The sequence below is a fragment of the Pangasianodon hypophthalmus genome, chromosome 15, assembly GCF_027358585.1.
Source record: "Pangasianodon hypophthalmus isolate fPanHyp1 chromosome 15, fPanHyp1.pri, whole genome shotgun sequence".
Lineage (NCBI taxonomy): Eukaryota > Metazoa > Chordata > Actinopteri > Siluriformes > Pangasiidae > Pangasianodon > Pangasianodon hypophthalmus.
In genome coordinates, this window is record NC_069724.1 from 16950667 (window position 1) to 16972064 (window position 21398).

The 21398-nt window shown below is 38.8% G+C and overlaps 1 protein-coding gene across 3 annotated transcripts in view; it reads right to left on the bottom strand.

Annotated features, from left to right (window-relative positions):
- shroom3 (shroom family member 3) overlaps positions 1-21398 on the bottom strand; it is a 79469-nt gene that overhangs the window by 56700 nt on the left and 1371 nt on the right. For 2 of the 3 annotated variants that reach the window (XM_026928695.3, XM_026928694.3), the window contains exon 2: positions 2867-3021. In XM_026928695.3, coding sequence (XP_026784496.3) covers positions 2867-3021 — 155 coding nt within the window. Of the gene's footprint in view, positions 1-2137; positions 2801-2866; positions 3022-21398 lie in introns of those variants that run through there. The other variant, XM_053240084.1, reaches the window with a different exon arrangement.

The window sequence follows — 21398 nt, forward strand, 5'->3', positions numbered from 1 at the left end:
GGAAGACCCACATATGGGTGTGATGGGCAGGCATCCACACACTTTTGGTCATCATCTAAAATCAGCTGCATTGCAAACACAGATCTTCCCCATTCAAAATGCACTAAACACACTACTGCACTACTTGTGTACAATGTTCTACTTGTACAATGTTCTGGTAGCTTTGTAATGCAACTCTGGGGATATTCCTGAGAAATGTCCAACAAATCTCCAGTTTCTCAGGCTCCAATCTCCACTGCTCTAAGCAGTTCATTCACTGGAGAGCCACGAAAGTGTCCTGTAGTCCTATTTACAAAAATACAGAGTCTTAAATGTGCTCTCATGTAGTCCCTTAGTAGTTCTGAATGATGACACTTGGGCCACACAAACACTGTTGTCAGGAATAGCTGGCTACATGGAGTGTCCCAAAAGTCTCCATACATAGCGGAAATTAACACTTCTTAGCAAAATGTCTTCCAAAATTTTTCATACTTAGTTTATAATATACATTTTTTTCAGATAGCCTTTAAGAATGACAAAAGAAGAACATATTGAAATCTTTCTCATTTTATTTGGATTTCTTTTTTGATGGTTTTTTTTCACCTTTGACCAAATTTGTGTGTGTAATTGAAATAAATAAGCAATTTAGAACGTAATCCATCCATAAAATTGCAGTAACTCATTGCCAATTTATGTGAATTGAAGCCGATCAATCGAGGTTCACATTATATGTAAATTTAGACAAACTCACAAGCTCTCATAGGATATGTTTTTCATAACTAACTGCATTTTCATGAATACCAAATTCCATGTGTAAATGCTCCTGCGAATTATTACAAATAAATCTGTTTGTGTCCAGTTTAATAAATGAGGCCAATTGTTTGGGATTTGTGTTTAAACTTGTGACCTTACAAAGCTATTTTAGCATTATACACGCATTCACAGTTTTCATGAAAGCCCTGTTACACAGGATGTGATCTATAACAAATCTCACATACTATGTATTTTTGTGGAAATTATCCAACCAACACTTGGACTTCTCATCATCTGCGCATTTCTCTATACCTACATGGCATTCTGCATCCTGTAATGACTGTGTCCCATAAACATTACATTTCTGCTGTTTTTTTTTCTACCTGTACTTATTTTTTTCCTCTACTCATTGCTTCACAGTGCTTACTGTTTTAAATCAGGTACCTCAAAAGATGTCAGTGCATCCTTCCTGATAATGCTGTTCATGCATCCCAATAATTTCCCAGGAATTCCCGTCTTGTTCCAGTCAATAGCCATGTCAGTCTTAATAGGATTTTACACTTAATGTAATTTATATTCTGAGAGTCTTCTGTTCACTTCTCTTCATCCAGGTAGACAAAGATACAGTGCCCAGGGGAGAGGGGCAGGGTGGGGCTAGGGCAAACATACACAAGCAAATTTGTTGTGCAGGCAATTTGTTGTATTTTTCTTGCATCAACACTTCAATTCATAATTGCCTAACATCATTATTTTTACTGAAGAATTAAGGGAAAAAGAGGGGCTACATGTGACTAGACTGAAACACTTGTTACATATCATTAAGTCGAAATGATCCTCTATATCCCCTGCGATGGACTGATGTCCTATCCATTGTGTATTCCTGCCTTGCACCCAGTGTTCCTGGGATAGGTTCCGGATCCACTACAACTCTGACCAATATCAAGTGGTTACTAAAGATGAGCGATCTTAATCTCTTCAGGATGGTCACCAGCCATCTTTTCTCATCCTCTCAATTTCTGTTTGTTCTTTCATTACGCTCCCCCACCTCCACCCCTCACACAGCCACACAGGTGTCACACAATGCCTGCCTTTATAACTATGTTACTAAGCCTGAGAAAGGCCATGTCTCTGAGTGTGTATGTAACAGAGACAGGTGGAGAAGGGCTGTGTGTGTGAAATGCCCTGTGTGGGAAGATTGTGTGTCAGTGTGTGAATTTTGCTACCATGATTTCTGATCTCAAATGTATGCAGTGACAATTCACCTAAATCACTGAACCATCACAAACATTTCCACCAATCAGAACGGCCTAGAAACACCAGGACACCCAAAGAAACATCATGGCTCGTTCCAACAATCATTATGATTTAGAAACCTGTAGGACACCTCTTACTGCATTCCACTTACCTCAGAATTGGGAAGTCAGAACTTAGAATTACATCATTCCGACCTTGTCGATGTCTTCGTCTTAAAAACATCACAGCTCTTACTCTCAACCGGAATGTCTTAAAAATATCACAACTGCTTCCGCCAACCAGAACGCTTTAATAATATCAGAACACCTTAAGAAACATCACAGCTGCTTCAGCCTATCCGTATGTCTTAAAAAGTCACAGCACCTTCAACCAATCAGAACATCAGAAACATCACAACCCTTTCTAACAATCAAAATACCTTTAAGAGCCCCTTACACCAATCAGGAAGTACTAGAGATGTATTGCATCTAGTCTTTCCAATCAGGGTGCCTTACACTGTAACCCTGTGTGTGTGTGTGTGTGTGTTGTGTTACATGTCAGAGGTGTCAATTTCATTGGCCTTAATTACATATTTCCTGTCTCTGTTCTGTAGATCTCTCTCTCTCTCTCACACACACACACACACACACACACACACACACACACTATATAACATGCTCTCAGAGGATTACTGGTTCACAGTGTTCCCCCTACAGACCAAGCCGTGCTACTGCCAGCCGCCATAAATGGCACGTATTAAATTTCCAGACTCGATCCACTGATGAAATCATGGCAGATCACACTGTATTAAAGAAGGCATGGCCAGCATTTTAACCAAATATTTCATGGCTGGAAGTTTGAGGCTTCAAGTGTGTGTATCTCAGGAAGTGTTTTTTCTTACCTGCGCACTGTGAGTTGGAGAGTTTTGTAGGATCCTTTGACCAGAGAGATGGCCTCCTGCCTGAACCCACTCAGCTCCACACCGTTGATGATGACCACTTCATCCCCGACCAGCAGGGGGCACTGTAGAGACCCGGCCTTACCACCCTCCTCTACCTACACACACCACAAACAATGTGAATGATTTACATACAGGAGCTTTACAGAATGATTTACATACAGAAAGTGGCCTTATAACCCACACAGAAGGAATAAAGTACAAAAACCTCTAAGGAATGTTTTCTCTGGAACACACACATAAATATCGTTTTAACAGTCTGAGATTTTAGGGATTTGTCTCTGGAACACATTGCACTTTGTAGTCAAAGCCTGGCAAACTAAATAATATCATACAACAGTGCTGCTGAATTCTAAAATCTTAAGGTGCTGATTAATTTTCTTTATACCACAGCGCAGTTGAATTATCAAATCTGATTGCTCAGAAGGTGTGCATTATTTTTGTATAACATCACAGCTGGAACAGTAGTTCCGGCCTCAACATGAACAATAGGTTAATATTAAAGCAACTGTTCCAATACGTTATTGTTTCTACAATAACAGCTCATTCACAGGGTCTTATATGGTGGACGTTCCACATAATCAAAAACTAATAATAAACAGATTTCAAAAACACGTTGTTTAACAATGTAAAACATATAAACATAGACATAGTGTCCATTTTTTTGTTAAGAGACATTTATGGAAGGAGTCTCGGTTCCCAGCACAAGAAAGTTTCTCTTTAAAAATGACAGAGGCGGCATTTTTTTTGTTTGTTTGTTTGTTTGTTTTTTGGGGGGGATATGGGGCTGGTGAGGGAATGACTTTATCGCAGCTATAACATAAGTGAAAACAGGAACTAGCTTGTCTCTGAGATATTAAATCTAACTACAAACCATTCAAATGTGCAATGTGTCATTCATTATTAAATTAAACATGTTATCGTTGCCAAATCGCTGTAGTATAAGCAGAGTAACACATTCCAGACCATGCTGTTATATAAAATGATGCATTTCAGGGGGTTGCGGCACTCCGTTTCAATCCTCTTCTTAACACCCCATTATTTTCGTTTATACAACAGTTCCAATAGTGGCGTTCCAATAATGGCGTTCCAATAGTGCTTCTATTTAGTATAACCACACTGGGATGTTTCACTGTTTGTATCACTTTGCTTGTCTGTGTTTACCGCATAAAAGTCCAATTCTAGCAACAGTCCCACTGAAACGGTTACTACAATAGAGTTAGCGACATCATCAGCGGACATGGCTAGTTATACATTTTTCATGAATGTAACTTCTGACTTAAAATACGAAAGCTTGTCAGATGAAGGTGAAAAGTAAGAAGGGAAGACAATTTTATCGGATGCACCTTTTTTAATGGGAACGTACAAATCATTGTGAGCTAGCTAGTCAGCTAGCCAACAGGCCATCAGTGAGTGTGGCTTCTTCGGGATCTATTTTTGTTCACGGAGCAAAAATAAACAAATTATTTGGCCATACTGTGAACTATCAGTTACTCAACATTAATTTCTTATTTATAAAACTGTTGTATAAAAGCAATATCGCACTCACAATCATGTATTCGCAATCACCTATGGCAAATCACAACCGTGCCGATATTCAGTATAATCATACTCTTGCTTGTGCAATATTGCTTAAATAACAGCATGGTCTGTCAAGTTATTCCTTACATAACATCAGCTCTGGCAGTAATTCTGGTTGTTTATATTAATTCACTCGTTCTAATACATTCCCATTTCTAACATCTCTAGTAACCCATTTCTAGTAACCGCCCATTTACAGGGACTTGTATGCTGGGCCTCCACTATAATCTAACTCTAATAAACGGATGACAGAAACAGTTTTATTTAACAAAGAAAAACACATAATCTTTAGCTGTGCTCCCGCCATGTCGTAGTTACATAATTACCGCTGCAACGTCATGTGGAAACACTCACAATGGTGGCGACTTCAGCAGTAAAATGTAGTTAAGTAGTTATCTCGTAATATTTCTGTCTAATAATTCTGATGAGCTTTCTGTGTTCATCAATATTTAGCAATAGCCTAAAAATGTGATTTAATGTTGTAATTACGTATTTTACAGTTGACATCATCATCTCACATGGATTGATTTTGGCATGTAGAAACGCATAATTCCGAGTCCGAAGAAGTGAACAGCTCAGAGTAGAACATCCAGGTTGTCATCTAGTAATTACGATAATTCTGACATGGCGTGAACGCAGCAATTGATATGGTGAAGCTGCGTTTTGTAACAGTCAGTAAGTTTTCTGCCATGGCAAAGTGTTCAAGGCAGAGGACTTCCTGCTTTCTGGTTTCTCAGGAACATGAGAAGCTGAGAGAGAAAAAAGAAAGGCTGGTGAACAAACGACAGTAGAGCTGCTATAACGCAAGAGATAACTTGGCTCGCGGATGTTCCACAATGGTAAATTTAACTGTAAATGCTTCAAAAGTACAAAGCACTATTCATTAATGAATTAAAATTCGAATTGTTGGCAAATCATTGTGGTGCAAGAGGAAAGCAGAGTGCTGTTATAGGAAAATAATTCACTTCAGCGTGGTAACAGACTTTCGTGTTGCCATTTCTGTGTGGATTATTTTCCTATAATAGCACTCCCTGTTGTGTTTTATTCCTTGCTCACATCGCATTAGTACAATAATGAATTTGTACAATTCATGCATTATCAAAAGTCCATGTTACTAGGGTAATAATCTGGTCATATCAGTGCTTCTATTTTTTGTAGTTTATTTTCATTTAATACTGCCCAAATGTTAGCTATCCAAAGTTTGAATGCAAATTTCATGGCAGGTGTTTGTGTACAAATACCAATGGCCAAAGATTTTTGAGATGTTCTGACTAATGGAACTGCTGAGACCAGGATTAGATCTGGTTCTTTTTGCTTTAATGGTGCCTATAGGTTTTCACATTAGCAAGGTGGGATAGTGTGTATGTGCTTAGCTCTTGTGGACGTGCCTTACAATTCAGTCTGCTGGGCTTCAAGCTAAAGCTAGCTGATCTCGTGTCCACATTAAAAAAAAGTGGTCTCAGACCAGCAAAAATGGGCACGTCCGTCCAACGCCCACACTGCCCCTGTCTTATCTAAAGAGTCTAATGACAGGAAGCACTCATGCAGTGTAACGGTTCAAACGATCCCACCGGGAAACAAAGTATGCGACATTTACACTGACCTTAATGGAGTTGAATTCGGTAAAAGCTTTTGGGACCCGCATTAAGACTCGCTGAGACGAAAGCACCATTTGTGCAGAGATAAACACACAGATAAGTAGCCAGCTTTATCTCCAGTGTAGGAACAGTCACTAAAAGTGCTGTTCAGACACAAGAACATTCAGGGTATCATATAAGGAAGAGGCACTGAAACTAAAAAAAAATTCTCTTACAGTACTTAAAGATAGTTTCTGGAATCCTTGAGTTGCTGTGGTCCAAATTTCCAGTGCCCTTCCAGTCATCACAGGGTCCTTCCAGAGTGCTCCAGTCCAAGGAATCCTGAGATCTGTGTTAGGTACTGTTCTTAGAGCCCTAAAGTTCCCAGAATTCTTTATTAAGGAATGTTCCTAGGGTCCTGATGCCTGAGTACTCTCTCAGTGAGGTTTCTCATTTATCTGAGAACACAGAATCTCAAAGTATTTTCCATGTCATAGTTTCCCCCTTCGCATCACAGTTCCCATGGTGACAAGCTCCATGTGCTCAAGTTTGTGCTGGTTTCTGTATTGGTCCTGTCTCCAACCCCTGGTTTTGTCATTTGCTCATTACTCGATAGTGTGCACCTACTCTGTAGCAGTTTTTGATTAGTTTGTCTACTTATACACTTGTGTGTCTTTGTTTCTTCATGAAGTCTTGTCATTGTTAATGTGTGTTACTGAACCTTGTTTTGCCTGATTTGAGGTTCTTTGCTTTCCAGTTGTAGTTCATGGTTCAGAGTCTCACGTTTTCCCTACCTTGAATATGGATGAGCTAATGTTTTCTGCCTGTGTTCTAACCCCCACTATGTGCTCTGATAATGATTCACATATTGCCCAAAATAATCAAGCTGATTTTATGCACTTGTGTCCTGCCTTCATGAGCTGCATACTGCTGCAACAACTTAGTGAAGATTCTGTTAGTTTCCTGTTTCTAAAGCTGGTCAGCTCTACTTCTAACTTCACCATTTATCTAACAGCATCTATCCTCAATCACCCCTCATCGAAATCCAACCCCTTTGTAAAACACTTACACTTCCATTACACATAAACTTACAGTAGTGCAAAATGTTGGATTGTTGAGATTACTGGAGGCCACTGAAGGTGTGATTCTGGGGAAACGAATTGTACACGTCACATTGCATACTTTGCATACACTAAAGCCGCAAACTGGAGAAAAATTTCTTAACTGTAAATTTTGGGTTTTTAAATCTGTGTTTATTTTTGAGAAGGTAATTTTGTCATTTCTGTGTAGTGCAACAAGTTTAACAAGTAAAACTACTAAAAAACCCTCAAAAATCTCTAAAGCTAAGGATTCGTTGGTTTGTCCCTATTGGCAAGCCTTGAACGTTCCATGTTTATCTTTGTAATAGAGGTTTCCCTTTCATGACATGTTTCATGTAGACATATAGAACCATCAACCTAATAAGAAACCCTCTTTTTGTGTATAGTGTAAGAATAGTATACTCTATAGTACATCATATGATATTCATCATATGAATTTCAAAAAAAATTTAGGCTAGCATTTTGGAGTATAGTGTGTGGACAGAGGAAAAGCTGGGAGTTCAACACTGCCCTCTAGGCTTAACAGTTAAAGAAGTTCAGGCTGCATTTCTAGTCAAAAAATGCTTACAGGATGTTGTTCTCAACTCTCCTGCAAAACATTTACAAGTGTCCAATGCGCCAAAAAGTGCACAGAACATTCAGACCCGACCAGTGACCTGCTGTTTCTCAGCACATTATAAAAGATGCCTCCTGTTGTGTTTCAGTTCCTGTGACACTCTTCCTTCCTTTTCTTTTCCTCTTTCCTCCCTTTAGGCTTTGTTGGATCGGTGCGCAGTCATTCATTAGAACACGCTCTGACAAAACTAGTCTCATAGTGTTATCAGAAGAGAATATCAAGAATATCAGAAGAGTGAGCATGGTCTGTAGGACTGCAGCTATAAATTATTTACTTTTTAGAATATTCTGAAAAGATAAGAAAAGCTCAGGAATTAATTTTGTGGTATGAATGATAAATGAGGAATGAAAAAAACATCTGGATGAATAATAAACAAGGCTCCTATTTATTCCAGAGCGCATATGAAACTCTGCAGTCTGAGTAAACTATGCCATGTTTTCTAGAAACTGTTTACTCAGAAACAGTAACATGCAGTTTTGCCTCTTACAATAGGGTTAAACTTTGTTTTATTACTGGATACATTAATGCTAGTCAGCTTCCCTTACGTAGCTCTCAGAGGCCCTGACACTGGCATATTTCCTCTTCAGGTGCTCAATCTTGCAAGTTGTGCTGTTGTGCCAAACTATTTCATCTTGGCAAACTAATTAATCTTTCATGCATTTCATCATGAATTTGGACTAAATATCACTTGCATTAAAAAATGTAAAGGGATTGGATTGTCCACATATAGAAATACCATGAGTAAAAAAAGGATAAAACAGTATACCCTGAAAAAAAAAAACTTTTATAAACAAAAATTGTTAACATTTAGGTCTAAAATATTTAATGTTGATGATCAAAATGAAAATATAGCAATAATCCTGTTCAGGTCTGTTTCAGGTCTGTTTCAGGTCTGTTTCAGAGTTAAAAAAAAACTCTTCAATAAAAACTAGTTTTAAAAAAGTCTGGCATAAAAATATTCTTATTATTTAATATGGGTTTTTGTGTAGAAAGTCTGTAAAGTGCCAGAGGCTATCCACAAGTGTGGACTTAGGGCTATCCATATACTATCCATAAATATGGATTTAGGGCTATCCATATACTATCTGTAAGTGTGGACTTAGGACTGTCCATGTACGAGGGAGGACACAAAAATTCCAGGAATTGGAATGTAGCGTGGACACTGTGCATGAAACGCCATTACTGAATTTCTTGAATTTTCAAATATTCAGATAAACTCAATGATTTTACCCTACAGAGATACAAATGCCTAGGGAAATGTTTACTTAAATTCCAAGCTTTTATCTACAGAATGCAGCACAAATTAAACATTTAAAAACAAGCCAAACATTGTGTCTGATTCTCTTTAACTTTCCATCACCCTCAGCTCTGGAGTCAGGGGCAAGTATCTGTCTGTCAGGACAGGGACTCTATTTGGAAACAGGGCTAGGAAAAGCTGCACCTCAAGAGAAGAACCTGTTTTCCGTTGTCCAAGGTGCAGGAAGTGCATGTTTGGCTTGTCAGGGTGTATTTGTGCTGTTGTTGTGTGTGCATGTGTGTGTGTGTGCATCTCTCTTTATTCTCCCCATCACGTCTTTTATTTTCAAGCAAAAGCTCTTGGAAATTCCTCTGCTGACATTCCTCTCTCCTCTCGACTCTTTTGCCCTCCTCCTCCTCCTCTCCCGCTCTCTTGACTCAGTGTCTTATATACTCTCTCTCTCTCTCTCTCTCTCTCTCCCTCTCTCTCTGCCTCTGTGTCTGTCTGTCCCTCTCTCTCCACCTCCCTTGTTTTATCTCTGTCTATGTTGGATCTTTGCCTGCATTCCATTCTTCACTTCCCAGTTTGTGATGGGGACTGTGTATGAAAGGACAAAATATCATATTATGGTTATATTGCTCCGTATCATATGCCTTTAGATTTAATAAAACCCTGTTGATAAAGCTGCACTGCTCATAATAAAAGATTGCAAAATCACACAAATCAGCCTGGACTTGTGCATCTTGGATTTATGTGTTTTTGCGGTGATTCATCCAAACACAGAACCTTTTATCTGCAGCATCTAAAGCAGGTCACACAATAACACATTCAGCAGTCGGTTAGAGGGTTTATTCAGCCTTCTCCAATACAAATACTGATGAAACCAATAATATTATGAGATAGGTAAGAAAACTGTAAAAACTACAATGCTCTATGGAATGAGAAAGCAACAGAAAGAATGTGCTGGATTCATACCTGTGGTTTTATGCTGTTAATGCATTGCCATTACCAGCAATGCAGAGACAGATAACAGAGAGATAACAGAGAGCACTTTTCAGCAGTTTGCAGGTTGTTTCCTTATTACTTTTTTTTTGCTAATACATACACATAAACAGAACACAGAATAAAGACTAAATGCACAAAAACATCCCAAACTGTTGGAGACCAAGTTTGCCCTGAACTGCAAGCAGTCTGCTAGTGATCATGCAATAACATTTTCATATTTTATAAACGGGGGCACAGTGGCTTAATGGTTAGCAAGTTTGCCTCATGCCTCTGGGGTTGGGGGTTCAAATCCCACCTCCATTCTGTGTGCGCAGAGCTTGCATGCTCTCTCCATGCTTCAGGGGTTTCCTCCAGGTACTCTGGCTACTTGGTTTCCTCCCTAGTCCAAAGACATATGCTGTAGTCTGATTGGCATTTCCAAATTGTCTATAGTATGTATGTGTGTGTGATTGTGCTCTGCCATGGGTTGGCACCCTGCCTTGTCCCCTGGCATAGACTCCAGGCTACACTACAACCCTGTGTAGGATACATGGTACAGAGAATGGAGGGGAACGGATACTTTATGAACACGGCAGGCATCCATCCATCCATTTTCTATACTACTTATCCTACACAGGGTCATCACAGTGAACATGGATCACATGCTGTTTTCATTTACTAATTTCTAATAAAGGAATAACCTAATTAAAATAAATAAGAAGGCAAGTTACTATTGTGTCTTCCATAACATTCTCACAATAAGATAGTAAAATGTAGAGGTGGAAAGGAACAAACTACATGTACTTTCATTACAGTGCTCGACATGGTAACGGTACTTTTTTGAGAATAATTAAATTATAGTACTTGCCCGTTTGGTAGCCTGTTGTGTTGAACATATCTAAGTACTGCTACAGCCTATAGGTAATGCTCAAGATACATGTATGAATTCATATGAGCTAGCTAGCTAAGGAATCTAAAAAGCTACTGAAACCCCACAGCATTTGGCTGAGTTAGCTAACATTACTTTTCTCTATATACTGTTGATGATGTGCTGTTCACTTCAGCACAGCTCACTTGATTAGTTAACATAAGAACAGAGTAGAAAATAGAACATTTTCTGATTAGTCGTGTCAATTGTACACATATTAAAAAGTAATTTAATAAGTAATTTTTCACCAGACGATTTATTTACTCTCATCTGAATAATTTTCTTGGGCACTACTTTTATTCAAGTGACTTATTACTACATTAGCAGTACTTCTACTCAAGTCAGTGTGTTTTGTTCTCTTTCCACCACTCCTAAAATGTCAAAAATACAGTGTATCACAGGTTTAAAGAATTTTGCAAAACCTACAAATTACAGCACAGAATATACTATATACAGAAGAACAAAATCCGATTAGGGCTGGATTAAATGGCAAGATAACACTAAGCAGGCTATTTTTTTTTTTTATGTTTCCACCCCAACACTCCCATCTGCATGCCAACTCGGGTCTACAACTTCAAGGCAACTGGCGTATCCTTCTACAAGATCTAAGCAAGCCCGTAATGTAAGATCTCGCTGCTTTAGTGTTCTGACTCTTCAGTCGTGGAATGAGCTTCCCCTCTATTTCAAACCGTTCCATGTCTCCATTCTTTCCACAAAGGAATAAAGACCTACTTCTTCAGGCAGTACATAAGAAAATCTTTTTTTTTTTTCCTGATAATCAAACCTTTTTTTAAAGCAAGAGGAGGCATGTCCATCTGGGTAGGTAAAAGAGCAGGTAGTTTGGACATGCCCAGGACAGAAATAAATTCACTGATTAGCACTTACAGCCCCCTCTGAAAGTACTGGATCAAGGCCAACTCTTTTGTTTTTGTTATACACTGAAGACATTTGAGTATGAGATCACAGATCAGAATTTCAGCCTTCATTTCCTGATATTTACATCTTGTGTTAAACAACTTAGAACATGGCACCTTTAGTGGCAGACCACCCAATTTTTTGTGAGAAAAAGTATTGGAACAGATAGCCTTAAAGTAAATTAAACTAAATAACACTTAATATTTGAAATAACTGCTTCAAGCCAGCGACCCACAGACATCACCAAACTGTTACATTCTTCTTGGTTTGAGATCAAAAGATGAATATGCATAAATTCTTTAAAGTAAATTAAGGTAAATAACACTTAATATTTGGTTGCATATCCCTTGCCTGCAATAACTGCATTAAGCTGGCGACCCACTGACATTACCAAACTGTTGTATTCTTCTTTTGTGATACTTTTCCAGGCTCGTACTGCAGCTTCTTTTAGTTGTTGTTTGTTTTGGGGTTTTTTCCTTTCAGTCTCCTCTTCAGGAGGTGAAATGCATGCTCAATTGGGTTAAAGTCTGGTGATTGACTTGGCCAGTCTAAAACCTTCCACTTTTTTCCCCTGATGAAGTCCTTTGTTGTTTTGGCAGTGTGTTTTGGGTCATTGTCTTGCTGCATGAACTGCAAGCTACTCCCAATTAGATTGGATGCATTTCTCTGTAAATTGGCACAGAGACTGTTTTGTAGACTTCTGAATTCATTCTGCTGCTACCATCATGAGTTACATCATGAGTAAAAATTAGTGAGCCCTTTCCAGAAGCAGCCATGCAAACCCAAGCCATGATGCTGCCTCCACCCTGCTGGACCTATGAGCTTGTATGTTTGAATCATGAGCAGAGCCTTTCTTTCTCCATACTTTGGCCTTTCCATCAGTTTGGTAGAAGTTAATCTTGGTTTCAGAACTTTTGTGGCTCATCTCTGTATTTCTCGGTGAATTCCAATCTTGCCTTCTTATTCTTACTGATGAGTGGTTTGCATCTTGTGTTATGGCCTCTATATTTCTGCTCTTGAAGTCTTCTTCGAACGGTGGATTACCTTCACCCCTGCTCTGTGGAGGTTGTTGGTGATGTCACTGACTGTTTTTGGGCTTTCCTTCACAGCTACCACAATGTTTCTGTCATCAACTGCTGTTGTTTTCCTTGACTGACCTGTTCAATGTCTGGTTGTTAGTACACCAGTGGTTTCTTTCTTTTTCAGGACATTCCAAATTGTTGTACTGGCTATGCCCAATGCTTGTGCAATGGCTCTGATCGATTTTCCCTCTTTTCTCAGCTGCAAAATGGCTTGCGTTTCTCCCATAGACAGCTGCCTGGTCTTCATGTTGGTTTATCCTTTTTAACAACAAATGCAGTCTTCACAGGTCAAACCCAGGGCTGAAACCAAGAGTAGACATTCAGAGATATTAATTGTTTAAACAACCTAACAGGGCAGACCTGGGCAACAAGAAACACCTGTTAGTCACATGTTCCAATATTTCTGATCACTTGAAAAATGGGTGGGTTCAAACAAAAGGTGCCATGTTCTTTAAGTTGTTCAACACATCAAGACGTAAATATAAGGAAATGAAAGCTGAAATTCTGATCTATCGTCTCATGTTCGTCTTTTGATCTCAACCTCAATGTCTTCAGTGTATTCGGTGCGAAAACAAAATAATTGGCCTTGCCGTTCCAATTCTTCAAGAGGGGACTGTGTAAAAGACAGCATTACCACAGCCGATCATGTAAAACTAATCCTGTGCAAATAGGGCTTTTGTCCACTGGCATAAAGTGCTGCCTGCATTTGACACCAAATTCATATTTTTCCTCCTTCTCCGAGAAATCCCACTTCCTTTGATCCAACTGGCTATTGGTTCTTACTCATAAGCACTATGGCATAATGATTAGTTGCTTTTGGTAAGTACTGCCAATAATTGCGAGATATCGTAGTGACCAAATACTGATGGATGTAAACACAAAGATTGTGAATTCTGCCAAAATGCACTGGCTGAGAAATGCAAACCTCATAGTAGTGGTAACATATTACATAAAAACTTGTTTTATACCAGAATTTCTCTTCAAATTTATTTTCATTTACCAAAAATGAAAGTGACCGATCAAGAAGCTTTATACTTCTCAGGTGTACAGAAGAGGCTAGTGTTTACAGGAATAGAACTCTGTTATTTGCCTCAGCCTTTCAATACCGTCAATGAATGGCAAGGACTGCAGAGGTGTAGAGTAACAGGATGAACATTCAGTTCTAGACTGAATAGATTTCATAAAGTTTGACTTCCGTAAACACCACTTCAGGGCACTATGAATACAGGCCAATATGAAGACACAACAAATATGGCATGGTCGTAAACCCCCTCTGCTGTTCAGGCATTTGTTATTGACATTCAGAGATATGCTTGCCAAATTTGCTATCTCTCTAAACAATGACATACTAGTATACTCTGACACTATAGCCACGACATCAGAAAGGTCCAACAAAGAGTTCCCTGAGTAGTATTCCTGAGATACACTATATGGCCAAAGGTATGTGGACACCTGACCAAAACACCTAATTGTGATTATGAAGACATTTTTTAGACCTTTCAGGAATTTGCAGACAAACACTGCTTGGAAACACCCACTTATGAACCTGAACAGAGGTGGCCCAGGTACATTGGCCCCTTAAAAGTCATTCAGCGTATCAGTGAAGTCATATATAAACTTTATTTTTAGTATCAGCTCTCATCTAGTATCCATATCTCCTCAAACCCATATTATTGGGTCCACCACCCACTGAAACACCTCGTGATATTGAGGGGTTACTTGCTATACTATACAGTGACAAAATAAAATTTTAGGTGTACTCGGCCCCCAGGAGGAAACTTGACCACTCCTCTGGCCAGTTAGCACAGAAGGTTCTAAGAAATCTTCCAATTTCTTGATACAACACAGAGGATGCTTCTAATCTCTAACTGACTTGAAGGGCTCTGCTCAGGATGCTGTAGACCCAGCACTCAACAGAGACTTTCACATACATCATCCTAAACACCCAGCCCTGTGACCCAGGGGATCACCCATGCAAAGCCCAGGACTGAGCCAAGCATCCTGTGGAATACAGCATTTATTTAAATCTATTATTGAACTTGATATTGTAGGCAACATAATATTATTAAAACGGAATGATACATTCCAGCATGTGAAGCATGCTGTTATTGATTAATTGCCATGTCTACACCTGCCTAACCTCCAAGATCCTCAGCCAGGTTCCACTTCACATGATACAAAGGAAACATATCCATGGTCCAAATTTCCAGACTTCTAAAGAGACTCGCTTGTTTGCGATCACTCACTTCTTCAAACCGGACATTCCTTGCACTCCAGCATTTTCCAGTCTAATGGAGGTGGTTTGTCCTCTGTTTTGTTTACTGATTACCTGCCTGTTCACCTCTTTGCTGATCACCTGAACTTTTGCCTGTCTATCATTTAGAGAATTTCCTAGCTCCTTTGGTTTGTTTACTTTGGTTGTTTTTAATGAAAGCTGAGTCCGTACCTGTATAAATTTGTCTGCCAATAATGACATTATACACTGCCATTTTCTGCAATTTGCAGTGTTAATCTCAGTCACAGGTTTTGGTTGTCTTTGTCAATATAATATTTTCACTGGGAAAAAAGGCATCATTTATCCCATATATTTGTGCCACTTTGCATACTTTTAAATATACTTTGATTTTAAAAAGAGGCTATTCTCTCCACATAATTTAACTGACAAATTTTAATTGAAAAAAAGGAGTCCTACCTATTAACAAGAATGAAATTCAAATATGTTTACAATAAGGGAAGGTTAAATCTCCTTTTTTGGAACCAAATCATGGGGGAGGCTGCTTTTGTGCTTTTCACAAGCAGAAGATGGTGCTGACACATCTAAACACACACCCAGTACTGATTAGAGTGTGAAGCGGTCAAAGAATCCACATGGTGACATTTCCATCAGCACACAGCAAGCCTCTCACCTCCTTAACTTCTCTCTCACTTTCTCTTATGCTGTCAGTCTTTTCCAATTCTTATCCTCCCACCTCTTAAGCTTTTAAAGTTTCCTTTTTTTCTCTCTCTGTCTGTCTCTCCATTGTTCAGTTCAAAGACATTTGACTTTTATGTCTATATTCACTTACAGTTTTATGTAAGTGAAAAGATATCTCATTTCACTTTCCCTCTCTCACCTCACTCTCTGTATCTAACTCATGCTTCTCAGATAAATCTATGCCTCTTTAGGCACAGCCTGCTGCTGCTGCTTATCTCTTCTGTCACTCATACACTTAAGGGTCACAGTGTGTGTGTGTGTGTGTGTGCATATGTGGTACTGGGGGTTGCTCTGCTATTGTTTCAGTTCTGTTCACGCATTCAGCACCACAAACAGCACAAAATACATCCAGCGAGACATCAAAGCCACAAACACCACAGTGAATTCAGACTAGTACTAATGTAGTGTTAAAGCTACATTAAACACTAGATCCAGCAAAACACACAGAGCAAATGACACTCAATTGATTTAGGTTTCTGGAAGTTTCAGAGAGGAAAACATGTACACCATCAGCGTACGGCATATTTCCATCAAGACGTATCGCAGCAAATGTTTCCATCACAAACTATTCCAATTTAAAGAGGTATCAATGAGATGTCATCAAATGAGCCCCAGGCAAACAAACAGGAAGACACATTCACTCATTCCCTTTTACTAACCTCTTTATCTTGATCAGGGTCTCAGTGGATCAGGAGCCTTTCCCATGAACACTTTGTGTGAGGTGGGAATACACTTTGGATGGGATACCAGTCCATCAAAGGACGTGGAAGACATACTGACTATGCTATTGTTTATTCCAAAAATTGGTTTCCAATAGCCTTTATCACTCCTTCACCTTCACTATTTGCCTACATTTTGTAATTTTGTAATATTTTTGCTGTTTCATTTTTAGGTGTAGAATTTGTAGATGTAGAATTTTTCACATTAAGATTTTTTTACCAGTGTCAAAAATTCACTATCATTTTATTTATCAACAAGAGAATGAAGGAATCAATACATCCTTAGTGTAAAGCGTGAGCGCTGTAGTAATGTTGGACGATTTCGTGTATCTTTTTTTTTAGGACTGTCTATAATAAGAAACAGGCCAAGATGTCACTGCAAGTCATTTATATTGCATTTGAAGAGTACATTTTGTCTAACACTTCTGTGAAAGCTACTGACTGATAAGGGAGTTGATACCTTATATTTATTGTTAATAGCCAATGGATGCCTTGGTTGAAAGTGGAACCTGGATGCAGAACTGTAGAATCACTGTTGCTCAGATCTTTTGCTACTTTGACTTGAGGTTGCAACCTATATTTTCCAACCTCCACCCAGTGAAAGCCAAAGAAAACGCCCCCTCAACTTGAAATTCCTACTCATCAACTTGGGGTAGTCTTCTCAACTACAAGTTCCTTCCCCATTTACAGAGTGATGTACAATCAACATGGTAACTCTCACATCATCAGAAATAAACATAGTAGCACTTCTTACCTTTAAACAAGTTATGCTGTATATACACGTATTTGCTTTAGATCAGTCAATATAGAGACAAATTCACGTTGACTATGCAGATCGTTGTTTGAGGATGAAAATACAGCAAATATATAAGAACATGGAAACGTCCATTTTTTCCCCCCGTTTGTCTTTCAAACATGCCAAGGTCAAAACTGACATAATTCTGACTGGCAAATCACCATTTACAAAGTGATTTGAATGCAGCAGTTCTTTTCTACTCCCGTGTCCATTTTCTAAAGTACCTGGCTGCAACTAAAGTGATTATGTGGCTTTGACTGTGCACACCCTTGCACCACAGTGTGAATATATGAAGCATTAATCATGCATCATGTTCAGCTACCAGACTATAAAACAGAGCAGCTGTAGGTCTTGCAAACAGAATTAAGACAAAGACATGGTTCCTGGTCAGGTGGAATTGGATTAGAGTGATTTATATGGACCTAGTCATATTTGTTGGGGTTTTTTTTAGTTTCACTAGAGTTCAAATTATGCATGATATCTAAAGCTGTTCTGTGAGACTATAAGTGTCTAATATTTCAAAGATGTTCTACAAAATTTGCTAAGATTTCCTACAATCCTTCTGTCTCTTTGTCGGCATTGTGTACTGTTCCAGGTATTTGGCTGTACAGAATGTTGCTTGGCATAAATCACACAACTGAAAAAGACTGAAATAAATGCCAAAGGTCAAGTGTGAGACAAGGCTTGATTCACATTTTAATGCTTTTTATAGAATATGTACTATATATAAAATATTTAAAATTTCTTTAAACTGCATCATTACAATAAAACATAATTTTGTTTTTATACTAGAATATATTGTACTTTTGATATAAGCATTGTGATTTGTTGGTGTTCATGGTTAAAGTTTGCACTTTGTGATCATCACAATAAAGATTAATAAACAATATACACTCACCAGCCACTTTATTACACTTGTACACCTGCTTATTCATGCACTTTTCCAGTCAAACAATCATGTGATAGCAGCACAATGCTTAAAATCATGCAGATACTCGTCAGGAGCTTCAGTTATTATTCACATCAAACATGAGAATGGGGGAAAATGTGATCTCAGTGACTCTAAATGTGGCATGGTTTGAGTATTTCTGAAACTGTTGATATCCTGAGATTTTCATGCACAACAGTCTCTAGAGTTTACACAGAATGGTGCGAAAAAGAAAAAAAACAGTTCTGCGATTGGCAGTTCTGTGGGTGGAAACGCCCTATTGACGAGAAAGGAGAATGGCCAGACTGGTTTGAGCTGACAGGAAGGCTTTGTTAACTTAAATAACCACTCTTCAACCATGGTGAGAAGAAAAGCTTCTCTGAACACACAAGACATCAATCCTTGGGGTGGATGGGCTACAACAGCAGAAGATAACTCCTGTCAGGTAAGAACATGAATCTGAGGCTACAGTGGTCATAGACTCACCAAAACTGGACAGTTAAAATTTGCCAAACAAAAAGGTCACCTGGTCTGAACCTCAATTCTGCTAAGATATGCCAATGGTAGGGTTAGAATTTGGTATCAACACACATGACTCCATAACCCCAACCTACCTTCAACAACAGACAACTTCAACAGTTCAGGCTGGTTGTGGTGGTGGTGTAATGGTGGGGGGAATGATTTCTTGGCACATATTTGGCACCTTAATACCAATGTAATGGTGCCGACCATGTATATACCTTTATGGCCACAATTTAGCCATCTTCTAATGGCTAATTCCAGCATGATAATGCACCATGCTACAAAGCACACATCAGCTCGAACTGGTTCCATGAACATGACAATGAGTTCAGTGTACTTCAATGGCCTTCCCAGTCAGCAGATCTGAATCAAGTAGAGAACCTTTGGGATGTGGTTGAACAGGAGAGTTGCAGCATAAACGTGCAGCTGAAAATCTGCAGCATCTGCGGTGCAATCATGTCATCATGAACCAGAATCTCAAATGAATATTTCCAACAGCTTGTGGAATCTGTGCCTTGAAGAATTAAGGCTGTTATGAGAGCAAAACCATACTAATATTCCGTTCTTCCCAGTGTTCCTAAAAAAGTGGTTTGTGTATATTGTGTAGCCTTATGTCTGTTTTTGGTCAAATTCCTGTTGTATCGATGTATAATAGTGGCTGATTTTTTTTTTCTGGAAAAAAGCAAGCAAAATGGATCCAGTTTAACATTATAACTCTCCCATACAAATCACACTGTATCAGTATGTAGTCAGATGTCTGAGTCATCACTGCACAAATAGTTAATTCAGTTCAGGTTCACATGCTTTTGTTGTTGCATCTATCACAAAGCAATGTGATATGAAAGGGCAAGATCAGAGATGAATAAAACACAAAGGACACCCACAGAGAAAGAAAGAATCGAGAAGAAGTGCATGTGTGAATCGATGCTGGTTTTAGATGTTTCCTATCTTTCCTCTTTCCTTCTTGTTTTCATTCCTGTGAGTCTCTTCATTTCTGTAGTGTATAGATCAACACCACATTCTGCAATGAGAAGGTATGCATGCCTTGCACTGATCACTGCACACGCGCTACACACGCACACACACACACACACAAACTTGATAAAAACATTCACACACTCCTCTCAGATGTCACAAGTCTTAGCAGGACTTTGTTCTTATCTAGATAATCACTAATTCCAACTCTAAAAAGTGTACATTGAAATCAGTTGCATATTGGAGTGAAAACAGCAAAACTTTTTAAATCGTATGCCACTGTAATATTAAGTGAGTTTCATGAATGTTAGCATTCAAGCTTTGTTACACAAGTCTAGAGGCCACACCAAGAATCTGACCTTGTACTCCTCAATTAGCATCTAGTGATTCGGAGCTTTTGCCTCATTAAAGGAAAATTCCAGCGTTTTCCAACATCTAGTGTTTTAAAATTATTCTGTTTTAGGTTTTTTTTGTAATGTATGTCTGGAGAGTAAGAATTAATTCTAAATAATAATGATCTCCCATAGGGTATAAAACAAATATGTTAAAATCCTTGTTTATGTTCATCCAGTACTCCAGGCATGCAGAGTCACTGGAATGTGTAAAGATTTCCACTGTACAAGAGTATTTGGACCCCGAAACTGTTCTATGCTGTGTAAAAACCTATGGGAGGAAAATCCATGTTATACCTAACCTGCAGGTTGGTTTCTTGAAGTTAATAAGAAATGCAGCTTGTTATGTTACCAACAAAATGAAGACTTTCAGTTGAAGACTCTCTGAAGACTTTCCCATGGAGGAAAACTTACTGAATGTTACAACACGCTGACACCCGAGACTCTGTCCATAAATGTTAAATAAAGGCCTCCTTACAGAAAACATCACCGTATCAACAATTATACAATTGGTTTTTAAAATAAGACCACATATTTATTGGCCTTTGATTCTGTGGAGTACCCACCATACAAGTCCCAGCAAATGAGATGTTACTATAGAAATAATTGTCAGAGCTGATGCTATAGAAAATTGATCCACACCTTCTGACCAATCAGATTCAAGAATCTGACAGCGCCGTGGTATAAATACTGTACAGGGTGTCCCAAAAGTCTCCATATATAGGGGAAATAAGAATGCCTTCTGTCACAAGGTTGCGATGGACTTTAACAGGAAACATGGCAAGCACATCACACACGACACTGTTGCCAAACTTATTAACAAATTCAAAAAGAGTGTTGCAGACCAACCAAGAAGTGGACGTCCACAAACATCCACTGATGAAGGCACAACCGACGTGGTGCTGGAAAACACAGTCTCCTAAGTATGGAGACTTTTGGGACACCCTGTAGATATGACTAATTACGTTATGTATATGGATCGACTGTGGTGGCATGGTGGAGCATCCTGAGCTCAAGTAACTGTCTGTTTGGAGTTTCACACTTTCTCCCTGTGTTTGTGTGGGTTTCCTGTGGGTTCTCTGGTTTCTTCCCACTATTCAAAAACATGCAGCTAGGCAGATTGGCTACGCTAGATTGCCCCTAAATGTG